This window comes from Pseudophryne corroboree, chromosome 2, assembly GCF_028390025.1.
Source record: "Pseudophryne corroboree isolate aPseCor3 chromosome 2, aPseCor3.hap2, whole genome shotgun sequence".
Lineage (NCBI taxonomy): Eukaryota > Metazoa > Chordata > Amphibia > Anura > Myobatrachidae > Pseudophryne > Pseudophryne corroboree.
Genome location: NC_086445.1, coordinates 984,825,560 through 984,846,121, shown reverse-complemented (window position 1 = coordinate 984,846,121; position 20,562 = coordinate 984,825,560). Strand labels below are relative to the sequence as shown.

The 20,562-nt window shown below is 50.0% G+C and overlaps 1 protein-coding gene across 1 annotated transcript in view; it reads right to left on the bottom strand.

Moving 5' to 3' along the window:
• Positions 1-20,562, bottom strand: part of URB1 (URB1 ribosome biogenesis homolog) — a 219,669-nt gene that overhangs the window by 164,211 nt on the left and 34,896 nt on the right. Inside the window, exon 6 of the mRNA XM_063956398.1 lies at positions 20,380-20,465. Coding sequence (XP_063812468.1) covers positions 20,380-20,465 — 86 coding nt within the window. The remainder of the gene's footprint in view (positions 1-20,379; positions 20,466-20,562) is intronic.

Sequence of the window (20,562 nt, the reverse complement as noted above, 5' to 3'; positions counted from 1 at the left end):
AGTGTGGCGAGAGACAGGTGCACTCTGCGGAGAGAGTCACCTGCATGGCCAAACAGCCCCTACACAACATGTGGAGGCACCTGCAGCTAGTCCACGTGGGAGCCCTGCAGGGAGAAGGCCTAAGAGACTCTGGGGCCTCAATCACTGTGGTGAGCCCCCACCTTATAGATCCTGCTGCAGTATTGCAGGGTCGCACTGCCACGGTCACCCTGGCAGAAGGAACAGAGAAAGCGGTTCCCATGGCAAGAGTCTACCTGGACTGGGGAGCTGGACCAGAGTTGCGAGAAGTTGCCGTCATGGATGGTCTCCCAACTGATGTGGTCCTAGGAAATGATCTGGGTGGTGGGATCGTCACTACGTTTGTTGGCGCCATTCCCCGGAGTCAAGTTCCAAAACCACCGTTGACATCAGCTACTCCAGCACAGCCCAGCCCAGAGGAAAAGACTACAGCTGCTAGACAACTGCCAGCACAGCCAACCACAGCATCAACCAGCCCAGAGGAAAAGATTACAGCGGCTAGATCAGCACATCGACCCCGCATGCCTTTTGCCTCTGGTATGCCTACGTCCCCTAGCAACGCAGAGGATGTCGGTTCCAGCTCGTTTGATCCTGTGAGGGTGCCCAATGATGCTCCTGACCCAAGTGGTTTGCCAACTCCGGCGGTGAGTATGAGAAACCACACTGATTTTTCCATGACTGACCCCTACCAGACTGACCCTAGTAGTCCCCACCTAGATCCCCCTGTAGAGTGTCCCAATTTAGGAGAGATTGAGGGCCACAGGCAGGAGTTTAGGGAGGCTCAACTCTCTGACCCATCCCCGAAAGGCATGAGGCGCCACTCTGGCAGCGGCCTTGACAGGGTTGGGGCAGGAAGTTTGACCTGGCGGGAAGGGTTAAGGTACAGGGTAGCCAGGAAAGTGGGAGGGGATAGACCAGATAGGGAATGTGTCCAACTGGTCCCCTCAGGGAACGTTCCTGCGCAACCGGTGTCGGTTGCCAGCGAAACCCCTTTGGACAGTAACCCGGAGACAGACCGTACCCTGAAGTGCCTGACACAGAGCTTACCCTGGTCTGGAATGTCGGATGACGCCCAGACCAAATGTAAGGCTGGTGCCATGCGTTGGCAGCCGGGGCACTCCAGCGTTTGTGTTGTCTCTGGGCCTCTGCCCATAGGAGAACCCTTGCAGCAAGTTGCTGTGGACATAGCAGGTCCCCTACCTGTGCACCGTAGATCGGGGAAGACACGCAGCCTCCCTGTAGTGGATGCCACACAGGATCCAGAGGCTGGTGGTCTGGCCGCCATCACTGTGGCACAGGTAGCGGACGAGGAGGAAGGAGTAGGCCTAGGTGACAGGGTAGGTTTCCCGAGTCATAGGTCGACAGAGGAGGATGGGAGGGCAGGTCTGACAGTTAGGGCAGGTATGACGAAGGTGCAGTGCCTGGGGCACCATGTGGGAGGAGACAGGGGTAGGCCCAACCCAGAGGGGGTGGAGGCAACCAGAGGCTGTCCCCGACCCACATCACCCAGACCGGTACTGACCTTAGAACCTGTAAGGCCCTACGGACATGTTGTCATTGACTTTAGTCCTGTAGTGAACCCCTTGACAGAGATGGCTAGGAAGGGCATTCCCAAGTCAGTGGACTTTGCACCCGCTTGCGAGTTGGCATTCCAGTCATTGAAGGAGGCTCGGGTACCCGCTCCAGTGCTGATGGCGCACATTCTTGACCAGGACTGTGTGTTACGAACTATTGCGCCACTGCACGGACTGGGAGCAGTACCGAGCCAGAAAGAGCCATATGGGCAGGAGCACCCTGTGGCCTGTTTGAGCAGAAAACTGCTATGGTGGGAGGTGGGGTATGCCACAATTGGGACACCTTGGGTGGCACTTGTTTGTAACCAGCCCCCCACCGTGGTGACTTACCACCTACCTGTTAGGTGGCTGCAACCTACCTTGGGGAAATTGGACAGACTGTTGCGGTGGAGCCTTGCTCTTCAGGTTTATGACTCATATTATCCACAAGCAAGGCAAGGCTCATAGCAAGGCGGATGGACTGTCATGTCAGGAGGAGCCTGAACCCCCAAAGAACTCCCGGTAACCTCATTAAGGACTGCGGGACCAGGAACCAAATCGTTGGGACATGGGTCCCTGGTTGACCCGCTTGAATGGGGGGGGGGGGGGGGGGGGGGGGGAGTGTGACCGGAGAGACTAACCAGCCACACGTGTAATGGCAGCCGCGGCACTGAAGGGGTTAACCCCTAGTGCCCGGCGCCATTAGGAGGACACTGGGCTCTTGGTGCCACTTTTAAACTGTGCACTGGCGCTAGTTGCCATCTTTAAATGTAGTGTGGGTGCTAGGCACCGGGTATTTAAAAATATATTTAATACTGTGTTTTCACCAATGTTATATTTAAGGCAATAGGCACAGTTGTAAGATTGCACATTTACATTGCATGCAAATGCCAGCACTTAGAAGGAATGTGTAAGCTGTGTTGGTTTTAAAATGCATTTACGTTTGTGGACAAATGGCTTGGAAGCTTCTCACCTAGGAAGTGGCATGCTAATGGGCCTGTCCTATCAGAGAGGTGTGAAGGACAATACCTTTTGATGTGTAAGTTCCTTAGAGAGAGATGCTAATCACTGGGTCTATGGGATTGGAACTTGTTTCATGTAGGTGATTTGATATACGATCCCTGAATGGCAGATACAGGAAGGAAGACTGTTTGTTTGTATTGTAGCCATTCCTGTTGTAATCTCAAAGACTGGGATTGCCTGGAGATGTGAATGACCAGAAACATCTGTATTTTGAAGATGTGATAAATTTATCAATAGTGAATGCTAATCTGATACCAAACGTTGTCTGGGTGACAGGAAGGAGGATATTGTTTTATTGCACTTACCTCCTTTTGAAATGTAATTTATTTATTGGTATTTTGTAAAATAACCTGATTGGTTGGAGAAGACAGGGAGGGCTTACCCCCCTGTGGTACTGTGTGGAAAACTGACATAAAAAGGAGACCTGCGTGCCTCCAGAGTTGTAGTGTATTATTCCATCTTATTCTGCTGAAAACATCTGATTGTATGCTGTTACCCCTAGCAATAGGGAGGAGCCTTTTTAAAGGTTATTTGAGCAATAAACATCTTTGCCTCAAGAAGACTGCTTCATCTTGTGACCAACAGGGCTAGGCCAAACCTAGCCCCGTCCTCCGGCTGTCCAGGGAAGCACCTAGCGTCTCCAAGCTCCGCCTTCCGCCAGCTACCGGTAGAGGCCTAGCAAGTGGCTAGTGGGGATTCGTCAGCACCACACAGCTGTGGTAAGGCAGTGCGTCGGCACATACAGAGCAGAACCGTGGTTCCAAACGCCACGGCAGGTTAGGAGTTTGGTGGTGGCAGCGAGAACCCGCCCACAACGCAGTGGGTGGAGTCAGTAACAGGCGGTTACTGACGGTAAGCGGGAATCCCCTATGTGGTCAGGCCTCGTGCGGCTTGACCTTCCATTCTGTGCGCAGCCAACGGGACGCGAAAGCGGCGAGTGCTTTTGTACGGTACCGTCCTGTCACAACTGGGCACAACTACAAAGAAAGCTTTAGACTACTGGTGTGCACTGGCTCCTCCCACTAAGACCCTCCTCCAGACCTCAGTTAGGATACTGTGCCCGGAAGAGCTGACACAATTAGGAAGGATTTTGAATCCCGGGTAAGACTCATACCAGCCACACCAATCACACCGTATAACTCGTGATACAATACCCAGTTAACAGCATGATAACAACTGAGCCTCTCAACAGATAGCTCAACAATAACCCTTTAGTTAAGCAATAACTATATACAAGTATTGCAGACAATCCGCACTTGGGATGGGCGCCCAGCATCCACTACGGACTATGAGAAATAGAATTACCGGTGAGTAAATTCTTATTTTCTCTAACGTCCTAAGTGGATGCTGGGGACTCCGTAAGGACCATGGGGATTATACCAAAGCTCACAAACGGGCGGGAGAGTGCGGATGACTCTGCAGCACCGAATGAGAGAACTCAAAGTCCTCCTCAGCCAGGGTATCAAATTTGTAGAATTTAGCAAACGTGTTTGCCGCTGACCAAGTAGCAGCTCGGCAAAGTTGAAGAGCCGAGACCCCTCGGGCAGCCGCCCAAGAAGAGCCCACTTTCCTCGTGGAATGGGCTTTTACTGATTTAGGATGCGGCAGTCCAGCCGCAGAATGTGCAAGCTGAATCGTACTACAGATCCAGCGAGCAATAGTCTGCTTAGAAGCAGGTGCACCCAACTTGTTGGGCGCATACAGGATAAAGAGCGAGTCAGTCTTTCTGACTCCAGCTGTCCTGGAAACATAAATTTTTAGGGCCCTGACTACATCCAACAACTTGAAAGCCTCCAAGTCATTTGTAGCCGCAGGCACCACGATCGGTTGGTTCAGATGAAAAGCTGATACCACTTTGGGGAGAAACTGGGGACGAGTCCTCAATTCTGCCCTATCCATATGGAAAATCAGATAAGGGCTTTTACATGACAAAGCCGCCAATTCTGAAACACGCCTGGCCGAAGCCAAGGCCAACAACATGACCACTTTCCACGTGAGATATTTTAAATCCACGGTTTTCAGTGGCTCAAACCAATGTGACTTTAGGAAATCCAACACCACGTTGAGATCCCAGGGTGCCACTGGAGGCACAAAAGGGGGCTGAATATGCAGCACTCCCTTAACAAAAGTCTGAACTTCAGGTAGTGAAGCCAATTCTCTCTGGAAGAAAATCGATAAAGCCGAAATCTGGACCTTAATGGAACCCAATTTAAGGCCCATAGTCACCCCTGACTGTAGGAAGTGCAGGAATCGGCCCAGATGAAATTCTTCCGTTGGGGCCTTCCTGGCCTCACACCACGCAACATATTTTCGCCATATGCGGTGATAATGGTTCGCGGTTACTTCTTTCCTAGCTTTTATCAGCGTAGGAATGACTTCCTCCGGAATGCCCTTTTCCTTCAGGATCCGGTGTTCAACCGCCATGCCGTCAAACGCAGCCGCGGTAAGTCTTGGAACAGACAGGGCCTCTGCTGCAGCAGGTCCTGTCTGAGCGGTAGAGGCCATGGGTCCTCTGACATCATTTCTTGAAGTTCCGGATACCACGCTCTTCTTGGCCAATCCGGAACAATGAGTATAGTTCTTACTCCTCTTCTCCTTATTATCCTCAGTACCTTTGGTATGAGAGGAAGAGGAGGGAACACATAAACCGATCGGTACACCCACGGTGTTACCAGAGCGTCCACAGCTATCGCCTGCGGGTCTCTTGACCTGGCGCATTATTTTTCTAGCTTTTTGTTTAGGCGGGACGCCATCATGTCCACCTGTGGTTTTTCCCACCGGTTTACAATCATTTGAAAGACTTCTGGATGAAGTCCCCACTCTCCCGGGTGGAGGTCGTGCCTGCTGAGGAAGTCTGCTTCCCAGTTGTCCACTCCCGGAATGAACACTGCTGACAGTGCTAACACGTGATTTTCCGCCCATCGGAGAATCCTTGTGGCTTCTGCCATCGCCGTCCTGCTTCTCGTGCCGCCCTGTCGATTTACATGGGCGACTGCCGTGATGTTGTCTGACTGGATCAGTACCGGCTGGTTTTGAAGCAGGGGTTTTGCCTGACTTAGGGCATTGTAAATGGCCCTTAGTTCCAGAATATTTATGTGCAGGGAAGTCTCCTGACTTGACCATAGTCCTTGGAAGTTTCTTCCCTGTGTGACTGCTCCCCAGCCTCGAAGGCTGGCATCCGTGGTCACCAGGACCCAGTCCTGTATGCCGAATCTGCGGCCCTCTTGAAGATGAGCACTCTGCAGCCACCACAGCAGAGACACCCTTGTCCTTGGAGACAGGGTTATCAGACGATGCATCTGAAGATGCGATCCGGACCACTTGTCCAACAGGTCCCACTGAAAGGTTCTTGCATGAAACCTGCCGAATGGAATCGCTTCGTAGGAAGCTACCATTTTTCCCAGGATCCGCGTGCAGTGATGCACCGACACCTGTTTTGGTTTTAGGAGGCCTCTGACTAGAGATGACAGCTCCTTGGCCTTCTCCTCCGGGAGAAACACTTTTCTCTGTTCTGTGTCCAGAACCATCCCTAGGAACAGCAGGCGTGTCGTAGGGACCAGCTGTGACTTTGGAATGTTTAGAATCCAGCCGTGCTGTTGCAGCACTTCCCGAGATAGTGCTACCCCTACCAATAACTGTTCTCTGGACCTCGCCTTTATCAGGAGATCGTCCAAGTACGGGATAATTAAAACTCCCTTCCTTCGAAGGAGTATCATCATTTCCGCCATTACCTTGGTAAAGACCCTCGGAGCCGTGGAGAGACCGAACGGCAACGTCTGGAATTGGTAATGACAATCTTGTACCACAAACCTGAGGTACTCCTGGTGAGGATGGTAAATGGGGACATGTAGGTAAGCATCCTTGATGTCCAGCGATACCATGTAATCTCCCTCGTCCAGGCTCGCAATAACCGCCCTGAGCGATTCCATCTTGAACTTGAATTTTTTGATATGTGTGTGTTCAAGGATTTCAAATTTAAAATGGGTCTCACCGAACCGTCCGGTTTCGGTACCACAAACATTGTGGAATAGTAACCCCTTCCTTGTTGAAGTAGGGGCACCTTTACTATCACTTGTTGTGAATACAGCTTTTGAATTGCCTGTAACACTGCCTCCCTGCCTGAGGGAGTGGTTGGCAAGGCAGATTTGAGGAAACGGCGGGGGGGAGAGACGTCTCGAATTGCAGTTTGTACCCCTGAGATACTATTTGAAGGATCCAGGGATCCACCCGTGAGCGAGCCCACTGCTTGCTGAAATGCTTGAGACGGGCCCCCACCGTACCTGGCTCTGCCTGTGGAGCCCCAGCGTCATGCTGTGGATTTAGAGGAAGCGGGGGAGGACTTTTGCTCCTGGGAACTGGCTGTATGCTGCAGCTTTTTCCCTCTACCTCTGCCTCTGGGCAGAAAGGACGCGCCTTTAACCCGCTTGCCCCTATTGGGCCGAAAGGACTGTACCTGATAATACGGTGCTTTCTTTGGTTGTGAGGGAACATGGGGCAAAAAATAGGATTTTGGTACTTACCAGGTAAATCCTTTTCTTTGAATCCATAGGGGGCACTGGAGTACTCTTGGGATATGGACGGGGCGTAGCCGGAAATGGCACATTTAAATATTTAAATTAGTAACTGGTCACCCCCTCCATACTCCCATAGAGACTTCAGTATTTTTACTGAGCCGAACAGGAGCGATAGAGAGGATGAACCTATAACGGTTAACACTAAAGTTGACACATAACGTAAATAATAACGGTCAACACTAAAGTTGACACATAACGTAACTGACAACCAAGCAGTTGACACCACAAGAGATATCACCGTAACATCGTATCCATTGGTGATAAAGTGTTACCATAAGATCCACAGACCTTACCACAAGACAGGTAAAACTGCTCTGGGTGGGCGTCCAGTGCCCCCTATGGATTCAAAGAAAAGGATTTACCTGGTAAGTACCAAAATCCTATTTTCTTTTTCATCCACTAGGGGTCACTGGAGTACTCTTGGGACGTACCAAAGTTTCCCCCTTGGGAGGGAGAGCTGTTTGGCACCTGTAACACTAGACGGCCAAAGCTATATGCTGATGCCGTAAACGTAGCAAACTTGTAAAAGCGCACAAACGTGTGCACTGATGCTCATGCACCGATGACCGTGTAGCAGCTCGTCTAAGTTGTTTTTTTTAGAAGGTTAACGACCTGCTGCCTATGACGTTCACAAGGAACGTGTGGAATGGTCCGACACTGATGCAGGCGGTTGTAGCCTGCCTATGAGGTTCGTAAGAACGTGTGGAATGGTCTGACACTGATGGAGGCGGTTGTAGCCTATGAGCCTGACGTATGGTATAAGGTCTGCTTGGAATCTGGCAAATCCAAGTTAACTACATTAGAGAGAACAAACTGTGTGTCTGTTTTACGTACAGTTAATGTTTGGCCTACATAAACGCGTAATGCGCGTATCACATCTTAAGTAACTGAAGTTCCTGAACCTACTGATAACACAGGAACTATGATTGATTAAGTGATGTGTAACATTTTTGGTAATAAAACGGAATTTGTGCGAAGTTCCGCTCTATGATCATAAAACACCAGATACAGTGGCTTGCATGACAATGCACCCAATGTTAAAACACGCCTTGCTGAGGCTAAGGCTAAGAGAAACTCTTTTCCAAGTGAAAAACCTCCACTTGTTGTTGGGTTCAAAACATGAAGATTGTAAGAAAAAAATTAAATCTAAACCCAGATTCAAGTCCCATGGCGTAGTAGGTGGTATAAATGGAGATCGTACTCTGAGGACACCTTGCAGGAAGGTGTGTACAGTCGGCAAAGGAGCCAAACACCTTTGAAAATAAATTGACAAGGGAAAGACCTGCACCTTGAGTGTAGAAATGTAGTCCTCCACCTAATCTAGCCTGTAAAAAAAAAATTAAAAGATGTCGGAAACGTCCGAGCTTGCCACCAACCGATACAGGCACGCTATCCTGTGATAACGAGCTGCTGTAACTGGCTTCCTAGCACGTAACCTGGTTGTTAGAACAGATTCTGGAACGCCCTTCCTTCGTAAGAGGGCGGTTTCAACAGCCACCCCGTCAAACGCAGGCGCGCTAAATCGGGGTAAAGGAACGAACCCTGTTGTAACAGGTCCGGACGTGGCAGAAGCGGGCAAGGATCGGCTGCGAGTAGTTTGCGGAAATCCGAGATCCATGCTTTCCGAGGCCAATAAGGCACCACTAGTATGACCGTCGTGGACTCTCGTATGGTCCGCTTTAGCAACCAAGGAAGCAGCGGAAACGGTGGACACAGATAAAAAACTGTACGGCCACGTGATCGTGAGAGCATCCCCTGCCTTTGGAGCGCTTGCTCTGGACACATACTGAAATGTTTATTTTTTTATTTTTCTTTTTTTTTATTCTTTGCTAGATGCCATTAGATCCCCTGAATTTTCATCCAGTTTCCTGGATGAAAATTCTGACAGCTGGGATAATCTGCATCCCAGTTGTCCACTCCAAAACAAAACACTTCCGACAATATCACCTGGTGACGCTCGGCACAATTGAGGATTCGAGCAACTTCCCGCATGCCATGCAACCTCGAATTCCTCCTTGTTCTGTATGCGACCGCCGTCGCGTTGTGCGGCGGCATCTGGACAGTCTGATACCGGAGCATGTGCACTGCTTGTTGCAGCGCGTTGGAAATTGCCCTGAATTCCAGGTCATTTAATTGACAGCAATCTTCCGTGATCTGACTAGAGACTCTGAAGTTGACAATTTTGGACCACAGCTCCCCAACCTCTGAGACTCGCGTCCGTTGTAAGAATTATCTAATTCCAGACGCCGAACATTCTTCCTGCGGTGAGATTGTGTACTTGGAGCCACCAGAGTAGTGATACTCTGGACCGTGGAGCCAACCGCACTATCTGATGAATTTGTAGATGCGTGCAATAACATTCAGGTGAAAATGACCTGAGTGAACTCTTGCGAACTGGAGTGCGTCGAAAGACGCCACCCTCCTTCCTAGTAGTCGAATGCCCCAAATGCACCAAGATAGTCCGTGGATTGCGTACTAACTGTACGCGATGACGAACACTTTATGTTGTGTTCAGGCAGGGAAATCCGTTTATCCACGGAATCAGTGTTCTGCATGAATCATTTGAAACGGAATGAGGGTTGATTTCTTGAGGTTGACAATCTAACCGGGCTGAACGACGCCAGTGTACGTTAGTAATGCACGTTGCAGGAATAAGCGTTGAGACGGAGCATTGATGAGCAGATCTCCAAAGTACGGAACTGTTATCCTTCTTAGGGATCTGGGATGAGCTATCATGCCAGCTTTTACTTGTGACTACCCGAGGCACCGATAAGTAGCCAAACGGTAGCATTTGAAAGTAAGAATGGATTTTTACAGCAAACCATAAGTAGGAGTGATTCGTGTAAATACGAGATCCACTGTAATCCAGTATTACTGCGGATCCCAAGCTGCCGTCACCGACTGTAAGTATTCCATGATGAATCTGTAGCAAGCGACCTCATGGTCAGTATCTGACTGACAGAGTCATTCAGTTTTGGAACTATCCGAAACCGAAATATAACCGCGACTCGGGTGTTGACTGCGGCATCAAACTACTGAGCCTACTATAGCCTGTGTCTCTGTAGCACCGCCGTCTTGTCCTGTGATCTAGGCAGACCTGTCTTGCCAATGGCAATGACGGGAAACCGTCGACTGTATTTTCATAATCTGTGAATCCAACTCTGCGGATCCACCTAACTGTGGATGTCCACAACTGACGATCGGAGATGCTGGAATGCCATTATGGCATTGGCTTGTTAGTGGCTTAGATGTAAAGGCCACTGAAACTTGGATAGAGACCTCTCGAAGTAGGTGGCAGTAACATAACCGCAGTCCACCACATGTCCTGTAGCACGGCGCCGAATGGACCGAGGTGTAAAGACAATATCCTGAGTAGTTCTATTCAGGAATTTGCGTAGACAATGGTAGGAAATCAGATATTCCCCCTAGTGGTCTGCGAAAGGCAGGTGTCCAAGACAGGACCAAACCTCTAGCCAGCGCAAGGTAATGTCTCTATTCTCGTTCGAAATCCGTCCTCGCCTGGTAAGAACGTAGCCAAAGTGGACGTTGTGCCACCACTAGTGAAGCTGAAAAGCGAGAACAAACTGGCCAACGTCCGCAGAAGCAGTAATCAGCGGAAAGTGTAAAGCGTTCTTCTTGTAGGGCAAACGTGACTTGAGTGCCATGCCCCTACAGCCTTTTTAACCAAAACTCCCACCAAAGCAGGGGAAAACAACACCTCTACTGCTGTATACTGTAGGATCCGGTCCGACGGGTAAATAAACGTCGTATGCTGAAACTGACAAGGGGTAACAGTTGAGAACTGGACATACGGGCCTGTTCATATGAAGGCTGGCGGTGAATCGACCGCAAACAATCCCTGAAACAGTCAATTTATAAGACAAATAATCACAATTTGTCCCCCCAGGCAGTACATGCGCCCGCATTCCTCCAAAGAGGACCGGCAAGGGTCCGTTTGTGCAGTCGTATTTGTCCGACACACTGTCTTACCGACTTTGCAGCGAAGCTGCTAGTTTGACTTTGTATTAAACTTATTGATTATGTACACCGACCAGCAACAATGGAAGGACAGACCCGTACCGTGACGTAGGACCACATTAGTAACATGTGTATAAATCTGCATTACAGTGCACGTGAAAACAGCTGCTGTACAAAACAACTAAACATTCCTAACAACACCCCGGCTCCTCCAGAGGCTGAGTGTTGTAGGGCAGCAACTTCCGGGGAAGACCCAGGAAGTAACGTCAAAATGGTGTCCGCCATGTGCTTGCTATGACAAGAATAGATTTCAATGTTAGCCGATACACCAATCTCTATATATATTATATTCCATATACACACATATATATATATATATATATATATATATATGTACCCATATACACACACACACACACATATATATATATATATATATATATATATATATATATATATATATATGTACTCATATACACACACAGCAAGATACATATATATTTCTATATATATCTATATACACATTGTACATTGTACAGGAAACAGAGGCTGTTATAGTGCCCTACTTTAACCCCCTCATAGGCTTAAAAGCTTGAGCTGTCTGCTGCATAAAACGCAGCTTAGTTATTGGGGCCTCCCTGCGGGCATTCCTCCCCCTCTCTCTCTCTCTCTGATCTCCTCTGTAGCTTCGGACCGCGGCAGCAAGAAGAGCTGTCCGCGGTCATCTGTGTAAGCGGCAGACTTCCCTCCACTGCCTCCCCCCCTCGAGCTCCGCCTATTTCAGCGGACGGGAGCCAGAGAGCGGCGGGAGCAGGGAGCAGAGAAGTCACGGTGCGGCTTGAGCGCTGAGACTGGGGAGCGGATCAAAGAGCGTGCCGCGGCAGCAGGGAGAGCTGTCCGCGGCCGCTCCCCCGCTCTCCCCTCCAGAGGCGCTGGTAACGGCGGGAGGGAGGAGGGATGTCTGGCCCCTAGTCCGGCGTCTGAGAGCCGTGGAGCGGCGAGCGGCCCTGCGGCAGTGCCGGGGACTGCTCGCTGGCTCCCTCTGCAAGCGCCCAGCCCACCGGATCCTCACACTGGGCGGCGGGTAGGGAGCGCGGCTAGAGCGAGCGGCGAGGGAGCGCTGGGGAGCGACGAGTGGCAGGCAGCAGGGGTTGTATAAACACATAATACATTGTATAAATAAAATACAGTCCCCACATAGAGGGCGGCAGCGTGAGCTGACCGCCCGCAATAAACAGTAATAGAAAGTAAGTGAGCGGCGGCAGAGAGAGCTGCCAAACCGCTCAGTACCTGCACCACCTGTGGAGGCCATGACGGGGCTTCTCTGCTAAGCTCCGTCCTGCTTCCTTGTGCAGCCTGAGGCTGCCATCAGCTCTGCTGATGTTTGTCAATGGTGGGGCTCCTTTTATGAGCACCGGCAGACCACCTGCTGCCTTCTGCAGCACCAACGATCCCGGACCCACGCTTTTTGATAAGCTGGGAAGGGATCGGGTAGAAAAAATTAAAAAATAATCTTGTTTGAAGAGTCTAAGGACATTCTGTCCACTTGTACCTTCCGACTAGAGGCACAGAAAAATACTGAAGTCTCTATGGGAGTAAGGAGGGGGTGACCAGTTACTAATTTAAATATTTAAATGTGCCATTTCCGGCTACGCCCCGTCCATATCCCAAGAGTACTCCAGTGACCCCTAGTGGATGAAAAAGAAATGTAGACTTCCCAGCTGTTGCTGTGGAAACGAGGTCCGAGAGACCATCTCCGAACAATTCCTCACCCTTATAAGGCAGAACTTCCACGTGTCGTTTGGAATCTGCATCCGTTCAGCAAAATAGTGTCCCTGTATAGGGTATCTATATTTTCTGACAGGGAATCTGACCACGCAGCAGCAGCGCTGCACATCCAGGCTGAAGCTATAGCCGGTCTCAGTATCACACCTGTGTGTGTATATATAGATTTCAGGATAGCCTCCTGCTTTCTATCAGCAGATTCCTTCAGGGCGGCCGTATCCGGAGACGGTAGTGCCACCTTTTTTGACAAGCGTGTGAGCGCTTTATCCACCCTAGGGGATGTTTCCCAGCGTGACCTATCCTCTGGCGGGAAAGGGTACGCCATTAGTAACCTCTTAGAAATTACCATCTTTTTATCAGGGGAAGCCCACGCTTCTTCACACACTTCATTTAACTCTTCAGATGGAGGAAAAGCTACTGGTAGTTTTTTTTCTCCAAACATTATACCCTTTTTTGTGGTACCGGGGGTAACATCAGAAAAGTGCAACACATTTTTCATTGCCTCAATCATGTAACGTGTGGCCCTACTGGAAGTTACATTAGTCTCTTCGTCGTCGACACTGGAGTCAGTATCCGTGTCGACATCTGTGTCAACCATCTGAGGTAGCGGGCGTTTTAGAGCCCCTGATGGTTTTTGAGACGCCTGGGCAGGCACAGGCTGAGAAGCCGGCTGTCCCACATTAGGTATGTCGTCAAACCTTTTATGTAAGGAGTCGACACTATCACGTAATTCCTTCCACAGCACCATCCACTCAGGTGTCGACCCGCAGGGGGTGACATCACATTTACAGGCATCTGCTCCGCCTCCACATAAGCCTCCTCATCAAACATGTCGACACAGCCGTACCGACACACCGCAAACACACAGGGAATGCTCTGACAGAGGACAGGACCCCACAAAGCCCTTTGGGGAGACAGAGAGAGAGTATGCCAGCACACACCAGAGCGCTATATAACACTGGGATCCCACTATCAGTGAGTGTTTTCCCTATAGCTGCTTTTTTTATATATATTACATATATATGTATGTATACTGCGCCTAAATTTAGTGCCCCCCCTCTCTTTTTTACCCTTCTGTAGTTTTCTCAGACTGCAGGGGAGAGCAAGGGAGCTTCCTTCCAGCGGAACGGTGAGGGAAAAATGGCGCCAGTGTGCTGAGGGAGAAGCCCCGCCCCCTTTTCGGCTGACTTTCTCCCGCTTTTTCTGTGATACTGGCAGGGGTAATTTTACATCTATATAGCCTCTGGGACTATATATGATGTATATTTTGCCAGCCAAGGTGTTATCTATTGCCCTCAGGGCACCCCCCCCCCAGCGCCCTGCACCCATCAGTGACCGAAGTATGAGGTGTACATGAGGAGCAATGGCGCACAGCTGCAGTGCTGTGCGCTACCTTGGTGAAGACTGAAGTCTTCTGCCGCCGATTTTCCGGACCTTCTTCGTGCTTCTGGCTCTGTAAGGGGGACGGCGGCGCGACTCCGGGAACGAACACCAAGGTCGGGTCCTGCGGTCGATCCCTCTGGAGCTAATGGTGTCCAGTAGCCTAAGAAGCCCAACCTACCACCTGTTAGGTAGGTTCGCTTCTTCTCCCCTTAGTCCCTCGCTGCAGTGAGTCTGTTGCCAGCAGATCTCACTGAAAATAAAAAACCTAAATATACTTTCTTTCTAGGTGCTCAGGAGAGCCCCTAGTGTGCATCCAGCTCGGCCGGGCACAAGAATCTAACTGAGGTCTGGAGGAGGGTCTTAGTGGGAGGAGCCAGTGCACACCAGTAGTCTAAAGCTTTCTTTGTAGTTGTGCCCAGTCTCCTGCGGAGCCGCTAATCCCCATGGTCCTTACGGAGTCCCCAGCATCCACTTAGGATGTTAGAGAAATATGTATACAAGCAGCTATTGGAGGAAAAAATCACTCAGTTATAGTGTTAATCCCTGCATTATATAGCGCTCTGGTGTGTGCTGGCATACTCTCTCTCTGTCCCCCCAAAGGACTTTGTGGGGTCCTGTCCTCAGTCAGAGCATTCCCTGTGTGTGTGCGGTGTGTCGGTACGGCTGTGTCGACATGTTGGATGAGGAAGGTTACGTGGAGGCGGAGCAGAGGCCGATAAATGGGATGTCGCCCCCTGTGGGGCAGACACCAGAGTGGATGGATAGGTGGAAGGTATTAACCGACAATGTCAACTCCTTACATAAAAGGCTGGATGACGTAACAGCTGTGGGACAGCCGGCTTCTCAGCCCGCGCCTGCCCAGGCGTCTCAAAGGCCATCAGGGGCTCAAAAAACGCCCGTTACCTCAGATGGCAGACATAGATGTCGACACGGAGTCTGACTTCATTGTCGACGAGGTTGAGATATATACACAATCCACTAGGAACATCCGTTACATGATCTCGGCAATGAAAAATGTGTTACACATTTCTGACATGAACCCAAGTACCACATAAAAGGGGTTTTATTTTTGGGGAGAAAAAGCAGCCAGTGTTTTGTTCCCCCATCAGATGAATGAATGAAGTGTGTAAAGAAGCGTGGGTTCCCCCGATAAGAAACTGGTAATTTCTAAAAAGTTACTGATGGCGTACCCTTTCCCGCCAGAGGATAGGTCACGTTGGGAGATATCCCCTAGGGTGGATAAGGCGCTCACACGTTTGTCAAAAAAGGTGGCACTGCCGTCTGAGGATACGGCCACCTTGAAGGAGCCTGCTGATAAAAAGCAGGAGGCTATCCTGAAGTCTGTATATACACACTCAGGTTCTATACTGAGACCTGCAATTGCCTCAGCATAAATAGTGCTGCTGCAGCGTGGTCTGATACCCTGTCAGATAATATTAATACCCTAGACAGGGATAATATTTTGCTAACATAGAGCATATTAAAGACGTCGTCTTATATATGAAGGATGCACAGAGGGATATTTGCCGGCTGGCATCCAGAATTAATGCAATGTCCATTCTGCCAGGAGGGTATTAGAAACCAGGCAGTGGACAGATGATGCTGCCTTTAAAAAGGCACATGGAGATTCTGCCTTATAAGGGTGAGGAATTGTTTGGGGATGGTCTCTGGGACCTCGTATCCACAGCAACAGCTGGGAAGAAAAATTTTTACCTCAGGTTTCCTCACAGCCTAAGAAAGCACCGTATTTTCAGGTACAGTCCTTTCGGCTTCAGAAAAGCAAGCGGGTCAAAGGCGCTTCCTTTCTGCACAGAGGCAAGGGAAGAAGGAAAAAGCTGCACCAGACAGCCAGTTCCCAGGATCAAAAATCTTCCCCCGCTTCCTCTGAGTCCACCGCATGACGCTGGGGCTCCACAGGTGGAGACAGGTGCGGTGGGGGCGCGTCTCGGGAACTTCAGGGACCAGTGGGCTTGCCCACAGGTGGATCCCTAGGTTCTGCAAGTAGTATCACAGGGATACAGGCTGGAGTTCGAGGCGACTCTCCCTCGCCGTTACCTCACATCAGCCTTGCCTGCTGCCCTCGGAGAAAGGTAGTACTGGCGGCAATTCACAAGCTGTACTTCCAGCAGGTGAAATCAAGGTACCCCTCCTTCAACAAGGCCGGGGTTACTATTCCAAAATGTTGAGGTACCGAAACCAGACGGTTCGGTGAAACCCATTCTAAAATTGAAATCCTTGAACACTTATGTACGAAGGTTCAAGTTCAAAATGGAATCGCTCAGGGCGATTATTGCAAGCCTGGAGAATTTCATGGTATCACTGGACATCAAGGATGCTTACCTGCATGTCCCTATTTACCCTCTTCACCAGGAGTACCTCAAAATTGTGGTACAGGATTGTCATTACCAATTCCAGACGTTGCCGTTGGTCTGTCCCCGGCACCGAGGTATTTACCAAGGTAATGGCCGAAATAATTATCCCGTACTTGGACGATCTCCTTATAAAGGCGAGGTCCAGGGAGCAGTTGTTCGTCGGAGTAGCACTCTCTCGGGAAGTGCTACAACAGCACGGCTGGTTTCTGAATATTCCAAAGTCGCAGCTGGTTCCTACGACGCGTCTACTGTTCCTGGGTATGGTTCTGGACACAGAACAGGATAAAAAGGGTTTCTCCCGGAGGAGAAGTCCAAGGAGTTGTCGTCTCTAGACAGAGACCTCCTAATACAAATACAGGTGTTGGTGCATCAATGCACGCGAGCCCTGGGAAAGATGGTAGCTTCTTACGAAGAAATTCCATTCGCCAGGTCCCATGCAAGGATCTTCCAGTGGGATATGTGGGACAAGTGGTCCGGGTCGCATCTTCAGATGCATCGGCGGATAACCCTGTCTCCAAGGGCCAGGGTGTCGCTGTTGTGGTGGCTGCAGAGTGCTCATCTTCTAGGGGGCCGCAGATTCGGCATACAGGACTGGGTCCTGGTGACCACGGATGCCAGCCTTCGAGGCTGGGGGGCAGTCACACAGGGAAGAAACTTCCAAGGCTATGGAAAAGTCAGGAGACTTCCCTACACATAAATATTCTGGAACTAAGGGCCATTTACAATGCCCTAAGTCAGGCTAGACCCCTGCTTCAACACCGGCCGGTGCTGATCCAGTCAGACAACATCACGGCGGTCGCTCATGTAAACCGACAGGGCGGCACAAGAAGCAGGATGGCGATGGCAGAAGCCACAAGGATTCTCCGATGGGCGGAAAATCATGTGTTAGCACTGTCAGCAGTGTTCATTCCCGGAGTGGACAACTGAGAAGCAGACTTTCTCAGAAGACACGACCTCCACCCGGGAGAGTGGGGACTTCATCCAGAAGTCTTCCAAATGATTGTACACCGTTGGGAAAGGCCACAGGTGGACATAATGGTGTCCCGCCTCAACAAACAGCTACAAAGATATTGCGCCAGGTCAAGGGACCCTCAGGCGATAGCTGTGGACGCTCTGGTACCACCGTGGGTGTACCAGTCGGTGTATGTGTTCCCTTCTCTGCCTCTCTTACCCAGGGTAATGAGAATAATAAGAAGGAGAGGAGTAAGAACTATACTCATTGTTCCAGATTGCCCAAGAAGAGCTTGGTACCAAGAACTCCAAGAAATGATCTCAGAGGACCCATGGCCTCTGCCGCTCAGACAGGACCTGCTGCAGCAGGGGGCCTGTCTGTTCCAAGACGTACCGCGGCTGCGTTTGACGGCCTGGCGGTTGAACGCCGGATCCTGAAGGAAAAGGGCATTCCGGAGGAAGTTATCCCTACGCTATTTAAAGCTAGGACAGAAGTGAACGCAAACCATTATCACCGCATATGGAGGAAATATGTTGCGTGCTGTGAGGCCAGGAAGGCCCCAAAGGAGAAATTTCGGCTAGGTCGATTTCTGCACTTCCTACAGTCAGAGGTGACTATGGGCCTAAAATTGGGTTCCATAAAGGTCCAGATTTCGGCTCTATCGATTTTCTTCCAAAATAGAACTGGCTTCATTGCCTGAAGTTCAGACTTTTGTTAAGGGAGTGCTGCATAGTCAGCCCCCGTTTGTGCCTCAAGTGGCACCGTGGGATCTCAACGTGGTGTTGGATTTCCTGAAGTCGCATTGGGTTGAGCCACTTAAATCCGTGGAGTTACAATACCTCACGTGGAAAGTGGTCATGCTGTGGGCCTTGGCGTCGGCCAGGCGTGTATCAGAATTGGCGGCTTTGTCATACAAAAGCCCTTATCTTTATTTTATATGGATAAGGCGGAATTGAGGACTCGTTCCCAATTCCTTCTTAAGGTGGTATCAGTTTTTCATGTGAACCAACCTATTGTGGTGCCTGCGGCTACTTGGGACTTGGAGGATTCCAAGTTGTTGGACGTAGTCAGTGCCCTGAAAAGTATATGTTTCCAGGACGGCTGGAGTCAGGAAAACTGACTCGCTATTTATCCTGTATGCACCCAACAAGCTGGATACTCCTGCTTCTAAGCGGACTACTGCTCGCTGGATCTGTAGCACGATGCAACTTGCATATGCTGCGGCTGGACTGCCGCACCCTAAATCTGTAAAAACCCATTCCACGAGGAAAGTGGGCTCTTCTTGGGCAGCTGCCCGAGGGGTCTCGGCTTTACAACTTTGCCGAGCTGTTACTTGGTCGGGTTCAAACATTTTTGCAAAAGTCTACAAGTTTGATACCCTGAGGAGGACCTAGAGGAGGACCTAGAGTTTGCTCATTCGGTGCTGCAGAGTCATCCGCACTCTCCCGCCCGTTTGTGAGCTTTGGTATAATCCCCATGGTCCTTACGGAGTCCCAGCATCCACTTAGGACGTCAGAGAAAATAAGATTTTACTCACCGGTAAATCTATTTCTCGTAGTCCGTAGTGGATGCTGGGCGCCCATCCCAAGTGCGGATTGTCTGCAATACTTGTTTATAGTTATTGCTTAACTAAAGGGTTATTGTTGAGCCATCTGTTGAGAGGCTCAGTTATATTTCATACTGTTAACTGGGTATAGTATCACGAGTTATACGGTGTGATTGGTGTGGCTGGTATGAGTCTTACCCGGGATTCAAAATCCTTCCTTATTGTGTCAGCTCTTCCGGGCACAGTATCCTAACTGAGGTCTGGAGGAGGGTCATAGTGGGAGGAGCCAGTGCACACTAGGTAGTCCTAAAGCTTTCTTTAGTTGTGCCCAGTCTCCTGCGGAGCCGCTAATCCCCATGGTCCTTACGGAGTCCCAGCATCCACTACGGACTACGAGAAATAGATTTACCGGTGAGTAAAATCTTATTTTAACAATCCACCTACAGTACACACCATCTTTAACACAAAAATGTTACACCACACCTACACACAACCAGCCTAGCCACAACAGAGCTTTCACACCAAACCCACTCCACTTACGGGCGACAGGCCACTCGCCACTCCAGCATCACCCAGCGCAACCTTCAACCAACACCCTCCCCAACCACCTGCAGCCCTCACCACCATCAACCACACAAATATATGTGGCTTACATTCGAGCCAGCAGCAGCGCACCCCCCCCTCCCCACCTAGGCACACAGCTTATGCTAATACACCACCCCTTTAGCTCACACGAAACCATCAACCTCCCCCTACCCTACTCTCCACCCCTCCCATGAACACTACAAAGCCCCCCATACCCTTCACCATCCACCCACACACCCCATGTGGAACTCCACCACCTATGGCAGCCTCGGACATACCCTCCCCAATCCCCCTGCCACACACACCCACAACTCCAACAAGCCCAACACCTCCTGCCCCCTCCACCATCCCTCAGCCCAAAGGGGCGTAGCCCCTTGCGACGGTGTGAAGAGCGCCCGTAGGGCGCGCTGAATCACCTAGTAAATTATTTTCACTCTAGTCTTTTGGACTTGAAAAGTAAACTTGAGAATAATGTGATTTATTGTCTGAAACAGATAAGGTTACTGTAAATGACTTTAGCAGGTATGATTTGCTATCTTGATATTATATTAAGCACGTAGAATGTATTTGTAATGCTGTGCGGGCTGATGAACTGCACCAGTGACATCACCTTGGTTTGCAGCAGGGACAGCAAGAGGTTTATTGTAGAGATGCGGTCCTCTTTCAGTCCAGTGCTGAATATCACCCCGAAAAAATCTGCAAAGACAACACCACGGATAAGTGACATTATAAACCCAAAGAGAAAATAATAAAGCCAGAAACGCAGAGGCCAATTCCCTGTACTCTTATTATT